General features: G+C 42.7%; 2 protein-coding genes across 21 annotated transcripts in view; one reads left to right on the top strand and one right to left on the bottom strand.

Annotated features, from left to right (window-relative positions):
* caska (calcium/calmodulin-dependent serine protein kinase a) overlaps nucleotides 1-18,858 on the top strand; it is a 57,223-nt gene that overhangs the window by 36,118 nt on the left and 2,247 nt on the right. For 4 of the 20 annotated variants that reach the window (XM_088382861.1, XM_088382860.1, XM_088382866.1 and 1 more), the window contains exons 6-24: nucleotides 5,493-5,595; nucleotides 5,728-5,903; nucleotides 6,236-6,379; nucleotides 6,550-6,633; nucleotides 7,345-7,444; nucleotides 8,099-8,116; nucleotides 8,215-8,336; nucleotides 10,288-10,365; nucleotides 12,447-12,497; nucleotides 12,894-12,974; nucleotides 13,992-14,180; nucleotides 14,557-14,635; nucleotides 14,743-14,828; nucleotides 14,908-14,976; nucleotides 15,615-15,683; nucleotides 16,111-16,146; nucleotides 17,246-17,287; nucleotides 17,550-17,746; nucleotides 18,088-18,203. In XM_088382861.1, the coding sequence (XP_088238987.1) occupies nucleotides 5,493-5,595; nucleotides 5,728-5,903; nucleotides 6,236-6,379; nucleotides 6,550-6,633; nucleotides 7,345-7,444; nucleotides 8,099-8,116; nucleotides 8,215-8,336; nucleotides 10,288-10,365; nucleotides 12,447-12,497; nucleotides 12,894-12,974; nucleotides 13,992-14,180; nucleotides 14,557-14,635; nucleotides 14,743-14,828; nucleotides 14,908-14,976; nucleotides 15,615-15,683; nucleotides 16,111-16,146; nucleotides 17,246-17,287; nucleotides 17,550-17,746; nucleotides 18,088-18,203 (1,840 nt within the window). The remainder of the gene's footprint in view (nucleotides 1-5,492; nucleotides 5,596-5,727; nucleotides 5,904-6,235; nucleotides 6,380-6,549; nucleotides 6,634-7,344; nucleotides 7,445-8,098; nucleotides 8,117-8,214; nucleotides 8,337-10,287; nucleotides 10,366-12,446; nucleotides 12,498-12,893; nucleotides 12,975-13,991; nucleotides 14,181-14,556; nucleotides 14,636-14,742; nucleotides 14,829-14,907; nucleotides 14,977-15,614; nucleotides 15,684-16,110; nucleotides 16,147-17,245; nucleotides 17,288-17,549; nucleotides 17,747-18,087; nucleotides 18,204-18,858) is intronic. The other 16 variants (XM_088382880.1, XM_088382869.1, XM_088382881.1 and 13 more) reach the window with 13 other exon arrangements.
* Nucleotides 72-4,200, bottom strand: gpr34b (G protein-coupled receptor 34b). The gene is made up of 3 exons (XM_088382882.1): nucleotides 3,859-4,200; nucleotides 1,870-2,451; nucleotides 72-1,504 (listed from the first exon to the last, which is right to left on the bottom strand). Exons 1-3 carry the CDS (start codon nucleotides 3,864-3,866, stop codon nucleotides 943-945), a joined length of 1,152 nt encoding a protein of 383 aa, XP_088239008.1. The 5' UTR covers nucleotides 3,867-4,200; the 3' UTR covers nucleotides 72-942.

The raw sequence follows: 18,858 nt of genomic DNA, 5'->3' as shown, positions 1-18,858 counted from the left end.
CCTGAATCTCTTCCAGTAGACCAAAGTGCTGTCCTGCATGTTGCGGCACAACGTTAGAAAAAAATGCACAACTCTAAATGCCCTATAAAAACATTTGCTTAAAAAAATTTGACAGAGAAGGCTAAGCAGGCATATAGCAGGAGTTCACTGTATAAAAATCTTTATTTCTTTCATCTCACAAGTAAAACCTACAAAAAAAAAAAGTTAGGCAGTCACTTTCTGCTCAGCTTCTAGTTGTAAGTGCTTCAGGTTGATGAGCCTCTAGATGGCAGAGTTGTTCTAACTTAGTGTTTTGCGTCACTCCACCTAATACATGACATTTATACTGAGAAACTAACACGATTGTGTAAAGCCAAGAGGGGAGAAAAAAAAGCATGTACTTTACAGCTACAAATGCATGGACATTATGTTTTAAGAGTTGAACCTCACGCTTTCATGTCTATAAAAGTTGTTCTGGAGCTTATGATCATCAAACGTGGGCTTTGATGTCTGCGTCTTGACTTTGGTTTGAACGTCTCGGTGATTGCATTGCAGTGACTAATGGAAGAACACTGTCTGCTTTTGGATCGCCATTGTTGTTCTTTCCATGGCCACCTCACAGGGAGTTAACACCATTTTTGTCTTGACTTTACTGCTACATGCATCACTGCTGGGAAGAAGGAAATATCTCCCTCGGAACATAAAGTGATTCAAGTCGGCCGCACAAAGCGTGAAATAATGTCTTTGACAGCGTAATTACCAAAATAACCGAAAAAGGACCTCGCAAAGTTAAGGGATTAGTATTGCACTGCTGATTTTTGCATATTGTTTTAATTTATACTAAATCTGAAAGTTGTTCAACGGTGCCCGTGGCAGTTTAGTGGTTCATCTAGCGTATCACCTGAAATGTTATTGTGCAGTCCTTTCGGGAGACCCTACAGTTGAACTCCCAACAAGCCACAATTAACGGCAGCAAATCTTTTGTTTCAAAGAAGCTGGGACATTCGCTTGCCCTCTGTCAGGCCTCCCACTTCTCCCTTCCATTTCCACCGTGGAGCTGCTCCCGCTGACTCCCACCGAAGTATCTCGTACACGAAACACGTTGCCCATCAAGCGCCGCACCTCCTTCCTCACAGAGGACAACAAGAGGAATAAAAGAACAGGATCCAGGCAGGTATTAAGAGCCGAAAAAAGCAGTGCCAATTCATTGGCTTGGTCGGCCACACCCCTCCAAAAGCAGGAAGTGTCTGTAATTTGGGTTTTGATGTAGAACACCCTGATCACATGATATGGGACGAAACAGATGGTGAAGAGGAAGAGGATGAAGAAGGATTTCCTGGCGGTTCTTGAATAGTGGTGAGCATTGGGCAGGTTAGGTTTATTCTGTGATATCTTCAGAAGCTTGAGGGCAATCTTCATATAGGACACGACCAGGGAGATGAACACCAGCCAGAAGACTACCAGCATGCAAATGTTGATGTATGCTTTCCACTTTGCATCTTTGAGCTGTTTGTAGTGGAAACACCTAGACGTTTCCAAAAAAGGAGAATTTGTATCACTCGCACAGCAGAAGATGAACGTTTTTTGTTGTTTTTTGTGTGTGTCGGTCTAAACCATGGTTAGGCTACTCCGCCACTTGAGGTCCTGCATGTTTTCGATGTCTCCCTGTTGCAACACATGGTCAGGATTGTTATCCAGCGTCTGTAGACCTTGCTAATCGTCTGACCATCTGAATCAAGTGTGATGCAACATAGGAAACATGCAGGACACCGGCCCTCGAGGGCCGGAGTTGGCTACCTATGGTCTAAACCTTGAATACAATATGGCTCTTCTAAAACCCTTAAAAACTTAAAACCTGCCGAGCAACTAACCACCAAAAATGTCACCAACCTGTTCACCTGCGATGAAGTCTTTGGCGATGAAGTCTTTGGCATGAAGAAGGCTGAAGCCAAACCAAAGGCCATGATCCAGATAGCCGCACAGATGGCAGTGCTCCACTTTGTGGACTGCAACCTGCTCTGTGCCTTAGTTCCTCTGTGGATCTTCAAGTAGCGATCCACGCTGATCAGCCCCAGCAGCGTAATGCTGATGTACATGTTCATGTAGAACAAGTTGCCCACCACGTTGCACAGCGTGGGGCCTAAGGTCCAGACGTTCCCCCGGCCATGGTAGAGAATCCTGAATGGCAGACAGACCACCAGGAGAAGGTCGGCGAATGCCACATTGATGAGGAAGACTCGCACCGAGTTCCGTTTGGAGCGCACGTGGAACAAAGCCCACAGAGCCATCACATTCCCAAGCAGACCCAGGACAAAAATGATGGAGTAAAGCAACGCAAGCGGGCAGTGCATCGCGTTGTAATCGACACAAGGCTGCTGAGAATCGGGCGCCATTGTCGAGTTCGTCCCGTTGGCAAAAGGGGATGTCTGGAGGTCAGATGACATGATGTAGGGATAGTGACGATCTTCCAGCCTGTCCAAGAAAACGACACAAACAGTTCAGCATCTTTACGAATATGTCATGCTACCAATGTGGCAGCCGTGGCTACCTAATGTTAGCTTGTTTACAGTGATAACGTGAGCTTGGCATTTGCTGCCAATTTGTTGAAGGTGGGCAGCATTCCCTGTGAGCCCTTTTCCTCAAGTAATATGACCTGAGACCCGCAAAATGGGACGTCATGCCTGAATCAGCTTGTGGCTATGCTATTGGACCATACTTTTGGAGAACCACCCATGTACAGTGCTTGTGCGATGTTTCGTAAAGCAGAAGCCATGCGTTGTTCTGTTTTCATATGAACATGAATGGTACAAAATGACATTGAACTATAAGGTACTACTAAAAATATAAACGTTTACAAAATTCTGTTTGTTTCTGTATACCAAGTGTCACCAAAGCATTGCCGCTTGAGTAGCCTGTGAGCCTCTTCTGAAAATAGTTCTCTTATTGTTCTAAATAAAAATCACTTCACTTACCAGTAAGCTGTATAATAAAATCTTTGTTGCTTTTTTTTTTTTTTTTTTTTTAACTTTTACTCGTGCAAATTTGGTAATGATATTTACACCCACGGGCCTTTTCGAAAAATATTTGACCAGTGATGGGACATTGGGACTCCTAGGAAGGTTGTTAAAAGAAACCATTTGAAAATGTCTCCGGAGATGTCTACAACATGTCCAATATTGGTATTTATCTGTTTCCATGTTGTGTCATTGTTAATAATAGTGAGAAATCATGAATATGATCAGTAGCGTCACAAAGATTTGTGAAGCTTGTTGTTTACATCGATCAAACCAGTAGTCCTTTGCATTTATGAGTATCCAAGAATAGCTTGTTGGTGACCCCTGGCACTATATGATTGAAGCTATTTGGAGCCATTCCATGCACACAAAGTGAAAATGTAGGAAAGCGTTGTGAATTTGGGATTTCTTTTTTTTAATATATTTTGCAGTTCATCCCAAAGGCTGTTTGACGGCGCTCTCGGTTTCTTGCACAATACTCATCCCACTGCGTTATAACATTAATGTCCAAAATGTCTTCATAAGTTGAGGAATTTGAATAAGGGTTCCCAAAATGGGCCACTTGTCAGTTGTTATGAGTTGGACTAAATTTTTTTTTTTTTTTTTTATCATTTGAAGGTTGCACCATTTTTGGGTGGAGTGGGGTAATAGCTTTCAATGCTATGGTAATACTCCTATTTTATCATCTGTCCATTGTCCTCATTGAAGTCACAGGTAGCTGAAGCCGATCCCAACTGACTTTCGGCAAGAGGTGGGGGTACATCATGGACTGGTCGCCATCTAATCCCAATGTTTAATCGTCATTTAGCCTCTAATATAGTAATTAAATAAAGCATGATCCATACTTCAAATAGGATGTACTCACCCAGTCATTGAAGTCCATGCACAAAGGTCTGTCAGCCGCTCATTTGTGCTCGCTATACTTCCTCTGTCAGAACTCCAGCTGGTTAGAAAAATGCGTTTCTCAGCATCTCATGGGGCTTCCTGTACTCAGTCCGTCAGCTTCAGACTATAGCAGTTCCGATTAAGTGAAGGAAAATCTTTTGTCTCTCCTTGTCCATTCCCAAGGCTGCCGTTCATATCCACGTTACCCTGCCCATACGCGTCGTTGAAAGTAAACAGAGAACTGCTGACATGTAAAATGTGGTGATGTCGCACAGAGAAAATGTGGGGCTGTGGTTAACTTTTTTCTTGCCTCTTGCAGTCCCAATACACAATGCAAGAGCAAGAGCGAAAGAGGGAGGGAGAGGGAGGGGGACGGCTGGACTCGATTCACAAGTTCTGGTTACACACATGAGTGCAAGTGGTGTCAGCGTGCAGCATGCACAACTTGTACAATACAATACACTTTCCATTCCTGCATCTTATTATAAAACCGCTAGTGTGCGCTGAGTGTAGACATTCTGAGAAGAGGATAATAAGGTTCCGAAAATACAATACCTCAACAATAGCCACTGGCCAAGGCTTTCTGTTTTTTCTTTTTACTTATTTTTATCTTATCCATCCTTACATGTTTTTAGATTTTCTGGTATGTAATTTCATTGTTGAATGAAAAAAAAAGCCACCTTTTGAGAATGTTGGGGTTTTCTGTGAAACAACTTTGACACTCTGCTGGTTTGTTCTGAATAGACATGAGTAAAATTGTATAGACAACGTGATGTATTTTATATCAATGGCCTACGTGCAATTCACATAAACGTTTAACCTTTTAAAAATATCTCATCATTGTTTGGTGACTCCCTTTTGAACTGGATTCACGAGGCAGATCCTTCCTTGTTTTTTTTTCATTGTTTTTGTTTGTTTGTCTGTTTCTAGTATTTGTCCAATTTGTATTTACAATCACAGAATACACAAGACAAGGCACAGATGACAAATTGCATGTAAATAAGCATCTGTTCACATAAAAAGAAACAAGATACAAATTAAACACTGTATTGCAGATGGAATGACTCATCCCAGTTTGAGTTAAATCTACGCATTTAATTCAAATGTAACACTTTAAATGTCTATTTATGCTGTCACTGTAAATTAGATTTCCAGTGGGTGTTTTCTAATATTGTTTGTATGCGTTGTTTGGGCAGAGCTTTGTTTTGACTAAGTCAATTGTATTGATGGGTTATATCCAACTTTTATATTGAAGTATTTGATTCACTTTGGCGGATATTAGATGCTTATCAAATTTGCCTTGAGTTTCACATATCGGGCAACAACAAAAAAAACAGGAATTGCATCACTTCAGTACACACGCAACGTAAATTCAGTCTTGACCATAGTTACCAGTCTACCGTATGGTATTTATTTATTTATTTCTGAAGTAGAAGTAAAAAAGCTCAATGTTTGTTCCTCTTTGCAGTAAAAACTTCCTTCGTCGTCAACTTTGTGCGTGCACCGATGCAGATTTCCTGGCGTGCCATTAACGTTATTCATAGGAGGGTGTCACTTTGTAGCTAGCGAAGACTGACCACAAAATGCTCTCTCTCTCTCTCTCCTCTTACCCAGCCTCACTGTGTGCTGCTGGCATCTAAGGAGAATTCTGCTCCCGTCAAGTTAGGAGGCTTTGGAGTGGCAATCCAGCTGGGAGAGTCGGGGCTGGTGGCCGGAGGTACACTTTTATCCTGCCTGTCTCAGACACTTCACTAGCGTCTGGGGGGTATTATGGGAAATAAGCCCATCTAGAGTGTTTCAATAAAACAATACACAAGCTGTATAGAGGACCACATTGTTGTGTGTGCAGGTCGGGTAGGAACACCCCACTTCATGGCACCCGAGGTGGTGAAGAGGGAGCCTTACGGAAAACCTGTGGATGTGTGGGGCTGCGGTGTCATTCTCTTCATCCTCCTGTCAGGGTGTCTGCCTTTCTACGGCACCAAAGAGCGTCTCTTTGAAGCAATCTGCAAAGGGAAATACAAGGTGAGGACATTACATGGTCTTGTAGGCTACAAAAGACATCGTCGGATGCTTTTACCTTTCATTGTTCGCGCCACTGCTACAACGTATCACAGTTTTAGAACAATTGGTTTTTTTTACGGGGTTCTATGATGTAGTGACTGTAAAGTTGCTTATGTACTTTCCAGCCGTTTCCTGAAGGCTGGGATTCCGACAAATGTTAAAACGATGTATTTTGGGCAATTAAACTTCATTATACTTGCATCTTAAGACATCTTGGATGGGTCTGAAACAATACCCGCTATGACTGACGAGTTTACTGTAACTCATATATGTAAGGTCATTAAATTGTGCAGTCCTACAACATTTCAACACAGATGAACCCGCGGCAGTGGAGTCAAATCTCGGAGAGCGCTAAAGATCTGGTGAGGCGCATGCTGATGCTGGACCCCGCCGAGAGGATCACAGTTTATGAGGCCCTTAACCATCCTTGGCTCAAGGTAGCCTGACCCTTGTCATGAGGATGTTTGGCTTTTTAACAGAGATCGTCATTGTTGCATTTCATCTTGAAACAGATTTTCAAGATGGACTCATTCAAGAAAGTGTGGTACATTTTTTTTGCCTTATATGCAGCAGGCAGTAGTGGGCAATGTGTGGTGATGTCTTGCAGGAGAGAGACCGCTATGCCTACAAGATCCACCTGCCAGAGACGGTGGAGCAGCTGAGGAAGTTCAACGCCAGGAGAAAGTTGAAGGTATACAGCATGGATACAATTACAATCAAGATAATGAGCCCCTTTCATCAAATCATATAAAGCCCATTTACTCAAATGACATATCCATGGGCCACTCGAGAGCAAGGGTCACCAAGTCATGTCCTCGAGGACCCCAACCCTGCATGTTTTGGATGTTTGCCTCCCCCAACATACCTGATTCAAATGGTCAGGGTCCTTATCAGAATTCTGCAGAGCTCTCGCATGAGCCGATCATAAGTTTGTTTGCGTTCACGAGAACAAAGATGACGTCAACGTGTCACCATGTTTTGCATTTTCTGATTTGACAAGACAAACAAAACACACATACAAAATGCAAGGCCAAAATGATTCATCGTCTGACAGTTAGTCAATAGTTTGTTATATTTTCAGGCTCTCTATGTCTGCCAGTAATAGATGAACTAGAATACTACCATTCATTTGATATACAGTATCAGTAAATTGTGCTATGATTTTCATCACAGAACAAATTTATTTACCCACTTGTATGTCAAGACACCACTGTACAGTGTATCCTTCTCGTTTATCTTCTGCTTAAGGTCCAGACTGACCTTTTTGCTTTTTGGTATGATGAATAGTGTAAACACTGGACCCTATTATAGGGAAGCTAAAGATGTTGACCTCAACTGTATGTGTTTGTGTGATGATGTGATCATCACCATGGAGGATGTTCACCCTCTGGTGTGGTTTTAGGGGGCGGTACTAGCGGCAGTGTCCAGTCACAAGTTTAATTCCTACTATGGAGACCCCCCTGAGGAACTCCACGACTTCTCGGACGACCCCACCTCCTCAGGTGAATTTTTGGGGATTTTAGCACCATACTTGCAGTGAATTTGAGAGACAACGCCCATGACAAAGCAAAACTACAACTGAAGCAAGACAAATAAGTATAGTACGTGAAGTGTTCAGAGACAGGTCTACGTATATGTCACACTTGTATCCCCTGCAACGCCCTGCCAGAGTTGGCTCACTCCACCTCTCCAAAAAAAAAAACCTTTATAGTCAATAATAAGACCCTGACGTAATCAATGCAGAACACAGATGGATGACATATGCACACTTAAATAGCCCACCCACGCTCATTACATACATAAATACTCCCAATCCAAACTGCAGTACTCCAAGTATGTTTAATGTGGTCTACATATACTCCACTAGTAGTGTGCGCTATCCTGTGATGAACTCGAAGAAACATGCATAACCACAAACAATGATGGTAAATTTAAAAAGGGCAAAAAACCTAAACCTAAGGTTCAACCTAAACCACAGCAGAGGCCGAGAAGATCTGTCAATGCAAGACCATGAAGAATAGACATGAATGCCACAGCAAAATCAGAAACACCTCGATTTGAAGGGACCTCATACAACCTTTCTTTGGTTTCTTCATTATTTCTTTGTTTTTACAATCCTTTGTTTTTCTGCTTCCGTTAATGCTTCCCGCCTGCAGGGCTGCTCGCAGCAGAAAGTATGTATCTTTATATTTTTATGCCGTGTGGGTGACTCCTTCCAGCTACTTGGCAGTATGTTGCTATTTCTTTCAATATGTGTTGTTATGCTTTGCAGGAGCTGTTTCTCAGGTGTTGGATAGTTTAGAGGAGATCCACGCCTTGACTGACTGCAGTGAGAAGGATCTCGACTTCCTGCACAGTGTTTTCCAGGACCAACATTTACACACACTGCTCGACGTAAGTCAGTCTCCTGCCTTTCCGAGTGTACGTGACTAACTTGCTGCAATATATACCAAAATGAATATAAAAAGTTGCAACAGACCACAGCAAAATATGTCCTTGAAGTTGTATAATTTGAAGTTTCGCACCAACAAATTATGTAAAATATGCCTCATGCACGATTGTTTCACTATTAAGGAAATCGCCCACCTCCTCGCTACGCCTTTGGCAATGAAGTTCAGACTGAGGATTTTTATTGTTTTTGTGTGTCACTGATACCTGGAGGTTAACGTATTTGGACACATATCAACATTTTGGCACCATATTGGGTCACAAAACCAGACTGCGCCGGTAGTATTTTGTATGAGGTCATTTTGACTGCAGCTTTCCCTATAATTTAATTTGATTGAGGCTCTTCGCTCTTTCTTAAATTGAATTTATGCTTTCTTCTTTCATGTTATGTGGATGATGGCATATAATCCACACATGTTTGCTGCCTTTAATCTTTTCATTTAAAATGATTTTATTATTGGAACAGCAAGAACAGTCGACAAACAACTCCTATGAGACTTATCGTCGCTCCATATTCATTTGATTTAAATGTACTGGTTTATTCAGATAAACTGGTTACCCAATTTAATGAGTTACATGAATAAAAATAAATAAATCGTGAATACAGTCATTGTCATTCAACCGGTTCATAAAAAAAATTGGAAAATTGGTGCAATTGTTGTTCTTTTAAGTACCACTAGAGGGAGACAGAGTACCAACAGTGGTACTCATACTACACTTTGAGAATCACTGATCCATAAGTCTCCTTTAATTTTACTCACAATATTGTTCAAGTCTATTTACCTGCGTAGCAACGTCTATGATACATAAACAATCGCAGTGACCCGGGCTTGATGATGGTCTATGCTCCTGTCACGGTATTTGTTGATAAAGCCTTTCTCTCTTGCTGTAGGAAGTGTAATTCAAAGAAACTCACGATGATACTTGGACATCCATTAGTATAGTAGCAAAAGTCAGGCATATTTATTGATCTACTAGGCTGAAGTAGATTGTCATGTAGTGTCAATATGAACGCCTTGCACGTCTCCACTTGGTTTGTGCTCGGAGCAGAGCGAGTCAGAACAATGGCATCCATTATGAGAACATGTGTAAGAAGCACAGCTGTGTTGCAAGGACAGCTGAATGTAGCATGCAATGCAACACGCTGAAGACAGACGACGGCCGTAGATGGAGTCTACCGCCCTTAGAAAGCTTTGTTGAAACCGCTTTCCTGCACCTACCTGGTGAGTGTTTGATGACTTTCATGTGTTGGCCTCCAGGTAATTGAGTCAAAGTAAAAAAAAAAAAATTAAAAAATCCTAGTCTCTGGTGCTTTTGATGTCTGACTTGAGGTTGCTTTTTTAATCTTCTTAGCTTTCTGGGTGGTTAGTTCGAGAAGGGTAAATGGTGCCTTCAAGGAAGTATTGTACCGATTTGCACATTTGAGCACATCCGTTCTGGCTTATGTGTTGATCCTATGTGGAAAAAAAAAAATCCCATGAAAAGAATATGAGTAGGAGGAATCGCTGGGGAAGACCCAGGACATGCTGGACAGAGTGAATTCTGTCAGCTGACCTAGATTGACCCGAAAAAGCTGAACGGAGCAGTCTTTGCAGAGATATGCTGTCACCTGGTGGCATTTTATGGATATTGTTGCTTAATAGGTGTTGTGTAATATTAAAGCAAGGCTACCTGTTTGATATACATTTCTGAAAGAAATTTGCTTAAATTACTCTTAATTTTTTTTTGAGCTGGATTGATGAAGCAACTGTCGCCGGTTTGATTGCGAGCTCTTCACACGAGTGGAAATTCCCACATGCGCTTTTCACAGAAGGTGTTGATGAAGAGGCAAAACAAAAGTAGTGATTGTATTGTGTTCCATGACCTGATTAATGGATGAGTGTTTTGTCTTTTGCAGCTCTACGATAAGATCAACACCAGGTCGTCCCCGCAGATCAGGAACCCGTCCAGTGACGGCGTGCAGAGAGCCAAAGAGGTAAGACAACATACAATCGTTTTTTGTTAACATTGCTTTTTTTTTTTTTGTGATGGAAATGGCTAACCTGCTGACAATCCTCCTTTTCCACTGCACTGTGCCTACTTGGGCGTTACTTGTTAATATCAAACTTTCCTATTGGCAAATCCTTTTTTTTCTACCTCATAACGGACGTGTCTGAATTTTAAAAAAAATTGTCACTGGAAATTTCACAATTTTTGTTTAATCTGCTGAATGCAACAAGTTATGATGAACTCATGACGTTTTTGAAAGAAAAAAAAAAACACTTTATGGGGAAATAGTTTTTATTGTTGGAGTTACTCTGCAACTCAAACCCCTCGTGCTTATAGAAGCAGTTATGCACTCCCCTTTTCTTCTTTTGTTGGGTTTCTTCTTCCGAATAACGTGTGAAGTTCACAGTCTTTACTTTGCTGCAGTGTCCTATTTTCTTGCTATGCTTAGTTTCCTTTCGGGTCAAATTTGTCCTAAAAAATTGTAATTTATCTTTTTGTTAAGCATGCAGCATGTGCGTTTTTCTGCAATGTGCATTTTCTTTGTTGCCCTCAGTTTCCTCCTAGAGGAAACTTTTCAAACATCCAGAATCTCCTCATTCTTCTTCTCCGTGGTTGTTGTGTGCTCACAGTTTGAGCCATACTATTCATGTGGCATGGTGTGCATCGTTTCCCGAGGTTGTGGCAAACCAACCAGCCCAGCTGACACTGTGCAGTGGAAAATCGTTCTTAAAGTGTTTCTTCCTAGTGCCCAGGCTCTGTTACTCTTTCTGGCTTTTTCCTTACTAACTAACACCTTCAATCTTCAGCACCCGTGTTGTGACACTGTCAGGGTTTGTCCACTTTATGAAGAAAAAAAAATTGTGAGAGGCTCTTGATGTTGTCCCTCTGACTGCAGCTGCAAAGAGGTCTTTGCCACCAACACAGCTCGTATATACATTTTCATACATTTAATCAAATACACACGGTATTTAATTAATTATTTTTGCCTTGTGATGAACTGAAATGACCTCCCGAATGCTCTTTGTGTGCGCTGCCACTGACGCGTTCATTGTCTGAGCAGCTGCACACCACAGCCCTTTGGCCTGTTTGCACTGCCTTCTTCTCATAAAGCTCTTTTGACTTCCCTCATTAGCTGCTTGATGCACACACACACACACACACACACACCACCGAGACTCACACTTGTAGCACGCCTACCCAGAGTTGCATTATGTTTGGCACAGTCGCACCCTGCTTGTGTAAAATTTCATTTGATTGACGTTTGTTTACATTGCAGGGTGAGGAGCAGGGGTCGGTTTTGTGTGTTGTGTGCAAGCAGACACACAAACAGTAATTATGTTTATTTTGTGCTTTATTGAAAGAGGAAGTCTAAAGTTTTGAGACATGAGCGAGTCACTTGCGTCCAATCCCGAATTCCACACACAGGAAAAAGGATTCCAGGGAAACCTGGCTTGGTAACATTGTATGCCTCACTAAAGGATGTCAAGTTCGGTTTTGGTTGCTAAGAAAGTAAGAGACTTAGCGTTTTTGATTTGGGGGGGGTTGACATTTTTCGCACGACTAAACATAAGTCACCTTGCATTGTGCTGAGCAGCCTGGACAGAGAAACATTTCTTACTACATTGCTAGAAAAAGTTTTTTGTCGTTATCGTCACACTTGAGCCTTTTTCCGTCATGGTTACAAAAGCAGAAAATATAAAGCCCACTGTGGAATCTTATGTCACAGCCTGCTCTGGTAAATGTCCGTTCCACCTGATGTCATACTTTCCTAACAGAGCTCCAATCCACTCAGCTTTCGTTTCCTGCCGCTCACTCTGAATGAGGCAAAATGTTTCAAGCCAACCAGGCTCTGCAACTTTCCGTCTTTGCTCTTATTTCTCACCGATAAGGCGCTTCAAACACTACTAATTCCAATCCAAGGACATGGGTGTCGCTATCCAACTAATGACTCAAATTGGCTGCTTTTGCTCGCCACACTAATCCAATGCCTTGCGGGAGACGACCTTTTTTCAACATTGTGAGTACCGCCTGAGTAACCTGGTCTCCCTGTGTCTTCCTCCACTCAAGACATCCTCCTCACACCAGGAAGACGGTGAAGCTTTGAAACATCTGGAATATGTAAGCGCTACATCACACGTGCTACCGGTGCGTTTAGATCTGTCGGAGGCGGACAACCGAGATGGGTTGTTGTTTGACAAGCTACATGAGCACATGATTGCTTCACAATGGCTTGTATTCAAAGTGCCCCCGCAACGCCCCTCCTCTCCCCCCCGCTGCACCTCTGCAACGCCACATTCACCAGTCAGGCGCAACATAACTGGAGCTGACTTCCAGCCAGGCGCTGCCAACTAAGCAGGCAGGAGGAGGGGGAGTTTTGTCCACTTGGTGTCCAAACTTGGCAATGGCCATTCCGGGGGCGGGGTGGGCATTTTTGTGAGGGTCAACGAGGTGAACGGGATAGTACCTAAAACAGAGTACGGCCATTGAAAAGGGTCTTGTCCTCGCCTTGCTCAGGTGCTGGAAGAGATCGCCTGCTACCCAGAGAACCACGACGTGAAAGAACTCAGACGGATACTGACGCAGCCGCATTTCATGGTGAGTTCAAGAGCGCATGCGCCGATACCTCCTTAATAGAAAGTCTCTCGAGGTGGTGTTATGTTTGTTGTGGTAAAAGATCCTTGACAATTACAAGAACACGACAGTGGACTTAAGACATTTATATCCAATCTGCTCCAGGGGCTTGGCGAATAGCAGTGAAAATCTTGCCATATGATAGCATGAGATTTTTGTATGAGACAATAATACCACAGTTGGACAATTGCCGTCGTGATATATTAGAAGAAAATTGTACTCTATCTACAGAAAGGAAGATGAGATCATGAAATCATTTCAACTCAAAATAAACACAAATAATACAGCAATACAATACATTGGTGATATTTTGGGGAAGTGAAGGAATTTTACAGAAACAGTAAGAATTTCAGTATTACAACTGTGCACTAGAAATTTTAAATATATAATGAATCCTAAATTAAAATGTAAAAATAATTAAATGAATACTGAATAACGCATTTTTCCAAACTGGAATTAAAAATATTTTGTGTGAATCCAAAATGAACACAAAATCACATAAAATAACATTTTAAAAGCTTATTCGGATACAAGCATTTAGATTTTCATTTTTCACTTGTTCTATGAAAACAAATAAACAAGGGTTTGTAGATGCGATTTAGTTTTTGAAGGGAAGCAACAATTTGTCTATATTTGTTTGGCTATAGTTTCAAAGGCCTCAGTGAGACCTAACTTTCAGCAAGGTTTCAAGCATGTGAGCAGCCTAAATTAATCTGTTCAGTGGAAAAGCCACTCAGGCTGTCATCAATGTCCCCGCTGCTAATCCCATCACCTTCATGTCACTGATTAATGCCCTGCCACAAGGCAACGCTCCTTACCAAGATGACACTCAATGTTTGAAGTATTCAACATCATGTTTGACATGCGTATCTGGCTGTAGATTTGGTACTTTTGCTGTTATTGCCATACTTTGTACTTTGCCACAAGGAAATGTTGCAGAAAACTTCTCAAAGCTGTATTTGTGCTTTGTTTTCACCAAAGGCGTTGCTGCAGGCCCACGATGTGGTGGCGCATGAGGTCTACAGCGATGAGGCGCTGAGGGTGACGCCACCCCCCACCTCGCCTTACCTGAATGGCGACTCACCCGAAAGCACCAACGGAGACGTGGACTTGGAGAACGTCACCAGGGTGCGCCTGGTGCAATTCCAGAAGAACACGGACGAGCCCATGGTGCGCCTCTACTCGACCGATGAGATTCATAACCTTTATTGAACCGAGGCACATATTTTATATTCGCAAACTCTCACCGATATATACTTATATTTATCATGATTATCTTCTTTCAATTTACCAAGTGTGAAACGTCAAAATAAGATTCTGTACGACACTGAATGTTTCTCCTCTTATTCTTGCTGTTAATAATGCTCCATTGCTCACCGACGTGTTTCAGCACATGTTGCTATACTGAAGGTGCACAGCTAAATTCAGACTTACCTGTACAGTATATTATAAAAAATAAATAATCACTTAAAAATATGTGCAGCGGGGCGCCATATACACATCAGGTTGAATTTCTTTAGCTCATCTATCTTCTTGTTGGCTGTAGGGCATCACACTGAAAATGAACGACTCCAACAACTGCATCGTGGCTCGCATCATGCATGGAGGCATGATCCACAGACAAGGTAGCCAAACCCAAAACGTGGATGAAATAACCGAGCAACAACCCATTGTTGGACATAGGGAGTCATGTGATGGCGTCTAAAGAATCCAAACCATTTTGTCTTATCAGGCACGTTGCACGTTGGAGATGAGATCAGGGAGATCAATGGCATCAGCGTGGCCAACCAGACAGTCGAGCAGCTGCAGAAGATGCTGGTGAGCGTGTGTGTGTGGGTGCTAACAATGCTAAGCGGTCAGCACCTGTTGTGTTTTAACATCACGTGTGTGTTTGCAGAAGGAGATGCGAGGCAGCATCACATTTAAAATAGTGCCAAGCTACCGGACACAGGGCTCCTCCTGTGAGGTAACGTCTTCCTTTTCCTCCTCCTCCTTCCCCTATTCTTTTTCTTCTTCTTTACTCATCTCCTCACTAACCGCTTGCGAGGATGCCAAGTTTGTGTGAGGTGGATTGTGTGTGTTTCTGTGTGTGTTCTGCTGCCACTGGGTGACTTGGATATCCAGCACACCAATTTCACAACCAAGATACCGGAACTTCCCCACTTCATGTTCGATAACCCTCCTTTGTTATCCTCCAGGAATCACAAACACCTGTCCCCGTCCCATCATATGCACGCCTTCCTTTTAGATGATCTTTCCTTTCAAACGTTTTTTTTTAATTTTGTTACAACCCCCCAAAGCAAAATTCGGATTTCCCTGCATACTGTTTAAAATAAATAAATAAATCGCTTTAGAATTCATTGATATTTTAGCGGCCTGAACTATGAACCACAATATAGCAAGGAAGACATTCCATGTGATTTCTTTCGGGCCTCAAGTACATTTTTGCAACCATCCCTGTGATAGAACGGTGTAACAAGCACAAGATCACTCCCTTGGCATGACGGTGTGAATCACGTCAATGCCGCGGTGCAGCTCGGCCCCAGTGTGTCTGCGTGCGTGTGTGTGCGTGTGTGCTCTCTTGACATGTGTGTCTTATTTCAGAAAGAGTCCCCTACCACGTCCAGGCAATCCCCTGCCAATGGCCACTCCAGCATTAACAGTTCTATCTTGGTAAGGATGCCCGACCCTGAGAAAAAAAACAACAAGATAAAAACAGCCCTTCCCACTGATTTACAAATTTTTCAACCTTCCGCCAGGATGTATGTTTGTTTTAATTGTATGGAGAAACCCTTCACAAGGCAGATATTCCACATCAATCCTGTGTTGTTCTCCAATGGATCCCCCTTTCATTGTGTCCGATATCTCAGTTCACAAATTGGTGTGCCTCTTTAACCGCCCGCTGTGTGCTGTGCATCTTAGCTGACACCGCACATCGGCTTGGTCACGCATTTCGCTTGCAACAGGTGTTTGGTTCTTCTGGAGGACGGTTCTAATGTTACTCAATAGGCTGCCACGATGCCTTGCTAATGTTTGTATCCAAGCTCACTGACCTGCCATGTGTTCTCTCTGCTCCTCAATACTTCTTCATTCTCCTCAGGACCTGCCGTCCACCATCCAGCCCAAAGGTCGACAGGTGAATATAAACTCGCTGACTCCCGCTTGCTTCTCGAGGGCCTCGCTTTCCACCAAGCCGTATGGACCGGTTTCCGTTTGCGAAGCTCGGCTTTCATTGCTTTAGGGCAAAGGACTGCGGGAAAATTGCAAAAATCCAAATGACAGAATGATGTCATTTGCGATTGTGGCAAAATGGAGCAGTAAAAAAAAAAAAAAAAGCAGTATGTCAGCACGACCAATCAGCAACCCCTGGTGCATCTTGTTACCGGAAAATAAAAAATGGCTGGTTTAAATATGATCCTTTATGACAGAGACTGGCAACCAGTCCAGGGTGTTTCCCTTCCTCCCCCCAAAAGTCAGCTGCGATAAGATTCAGCTCACCCGACACCTTATTAAGAACACGTGAAAAAGAAAATGGACTGGATGTGACATAAGAACATTTGCTACTCCAAATGCCATCGTGATGAACTGAACTGAAATTTATTGCTTGGTGGAAACGTGCCCATACAATTTCTCTGTCATAAGCGAGAGCTATATGTGCCCCCCCCCCCACCCCGGGACTGTTGTGTTTCAAAGCTCATCCAACAATCCAAAGTCAAGTTTCAGCCATCAGTGTGATGTCCTTGCTGCTTTTATGTTGAAAATATAACAAAAGTGACGATTAATTGGTCATAACCCAACCCAGACCAGCCCCCTCTTCCCTACTCCGGACATCCAGTCATTGGCCTTCTAAAATAACATTTTTCACTGACAACTACATCAACTTGAACTCTGTGGTATTTATGGCACAGGCGTTGTTAACAGCACCCACCCCAAAATTTGACCTTTCCCTAAAATCAGCAAAGCAACCTTCACTAAACGTCATCTCATCATCCCTGTCACAGTTGTTTATTTTACAAAACACCCTACTAACCTTTTACATAGCTTTCGGTAGAATTGTATACCTTGTTTTAATGTGTAATCATCATTACACAATACAATTAGGTTTAAAACGACTGAATCAATTATTGCTCAATAAATCAATCTTCAGGAAACACCAACAAAGGTACACACACAGACACACGTGTTGTGTTCAAAGGTGTGTTTGCATGATGTTTGTGATGCTTTCAAATCCATAGATTGTACCCAGACCTCCAATCAAGGACAAAATGTCTGTTAAGGTAAGATATCGGCCTTCGTTCCCCCTCCGGAACCCCAACCCAGGCCCCTCTCGCCGCACCAAATGGTTTAAACCAAACAAACAAGCCCTGTGCCGTGACTACCACAGATATCTAGTCTAGTCTAGTCTAGCCTTGCCTAGCCGCTCCTCTCTCCGTGTCCGCCAATTTCCAGCAAACAGCAAATTCCCACCCTGTCCGTCCTTTTAGCTCACCCGACCGGCACACTGTTCACTTCAACACCCCTCAACCCTCCTTCCCACAGATCTACGTGCGGGCTCAGTTCGAGTACGACCCCTCCAAGGACGAGCTGATCCCCTGCAAGGAGGCCGGCATTCGCTTCCGCGTGGGCGACATCATCCAGATCATCTCCAAAGATGACCACAATTGGTGGCAAGGCAAGCTGGAGAACACCAAGAACGGCACGGCCGGCCTCATCCCATCGCCCGAGCTGCAGGAGTGGTGAGACTCATGCCACTAAGTCATGCAAACTGATGTCCTTTATTTTTAGTTTTTTTGAAGGATTTACTGCAGTTTTAATATACACTATTATTATTTATTTATTTATTTTTAATTATTATTATTTATTACCTGTGGGATTGGGAGGTTGTGGTAATTTTATTTCAACTTGTAGTTTTTTTGTGTGTGGGTGGAGTGGGGTTTTTTTTTTGCTTTGGTTTTTTCATTATTTTTTTAGGCGTTTACAGTCTTTATATTTAACCTTCACAATAATTTTAGAGGTAATTTTAGGATTTGAAGCATTTCACTTTGAAAGGCAAACCTGTTGCATGTGTGTGCGGCAGGCGTGTGGCATGCATGGCCATGGAGAAGACCAAGCAGGAGCAACAGGCCAGTTGCACTTGGTTTGGCAAGAAGAAGAAGCAGTACAAAGACAAGTATTTGGCCAAGCACAACGCAGGTATGCAAAAAATCACATTCGTGTCTACACACAAGCAGCCTACATGTAGCCTACTGCTTGGCCACATAGTCGGTTTTTTTGATGATTTTCATGAGTACATGTGCATGGTATTGGATAGTACATGGAAAGTATATTCAAGCACGTCTTAGTACATGCAGAAAGTGTTTCGACAGTAGTAAGTGTGAAGTATGTTTATATGCATGTGTTACAGTGGTGGACAGAATAATAGTAGTGCTATGTAACCAAAAAAGATGAATCCAGGTTTTTAAGTACATTTTTTAAAGAGACAATGAACCAGTAGATTCTCACAAATCCAACAATCATTCTTAATAGGCACACTCTTAATTGGGCTGTTAGTAAAAATAAGTCAAAAGTTTGCCAAGTAGCTGATTCACACTCATATCAACATTGTGCGTGCTTGCGTATGTGTGCGTATTAAGCTACTCTTGTAACCCTCCTGTCCATCTCTCTTGCTTGCTCCTACTGAACGACCTCTGTGCATGTAAGTAACCGCGCTGACGTCACTCTCCTCCTCCTTTATGCTTTTACTTTGAAAGCACCCCTGCGGGTTACTTCCTGTCTGTCGCTGGCGGCCTTTCACTTCTGCGTTGTTGTTTTCGACCAAACAACAGAAGACTGAAGCCGCTTTGTGTGC

This window comes from Syngnathus floridae, chromosome 8 (genome assembly GCF_059516105.1).
Source record: "Syngnathus floridae isolate MCC-2025c chromosome 8, RoL_Sflo_1.0, whole genome shotgun sequence".
In the NCBI taxonomy this organism is placed as follows: domain Eukaryota; kingdom Metazoa; phylum Chordata; class Actinopteri; order Syngnathiformes; family Syngnathidae; genus Syngnathus; species Syngnathus floridae.
The sequence above is the reverse complement of the archived record's forward strand: the minus strand, read 5'-3'. Positions and strand labels throughout refer to the sequence as shown.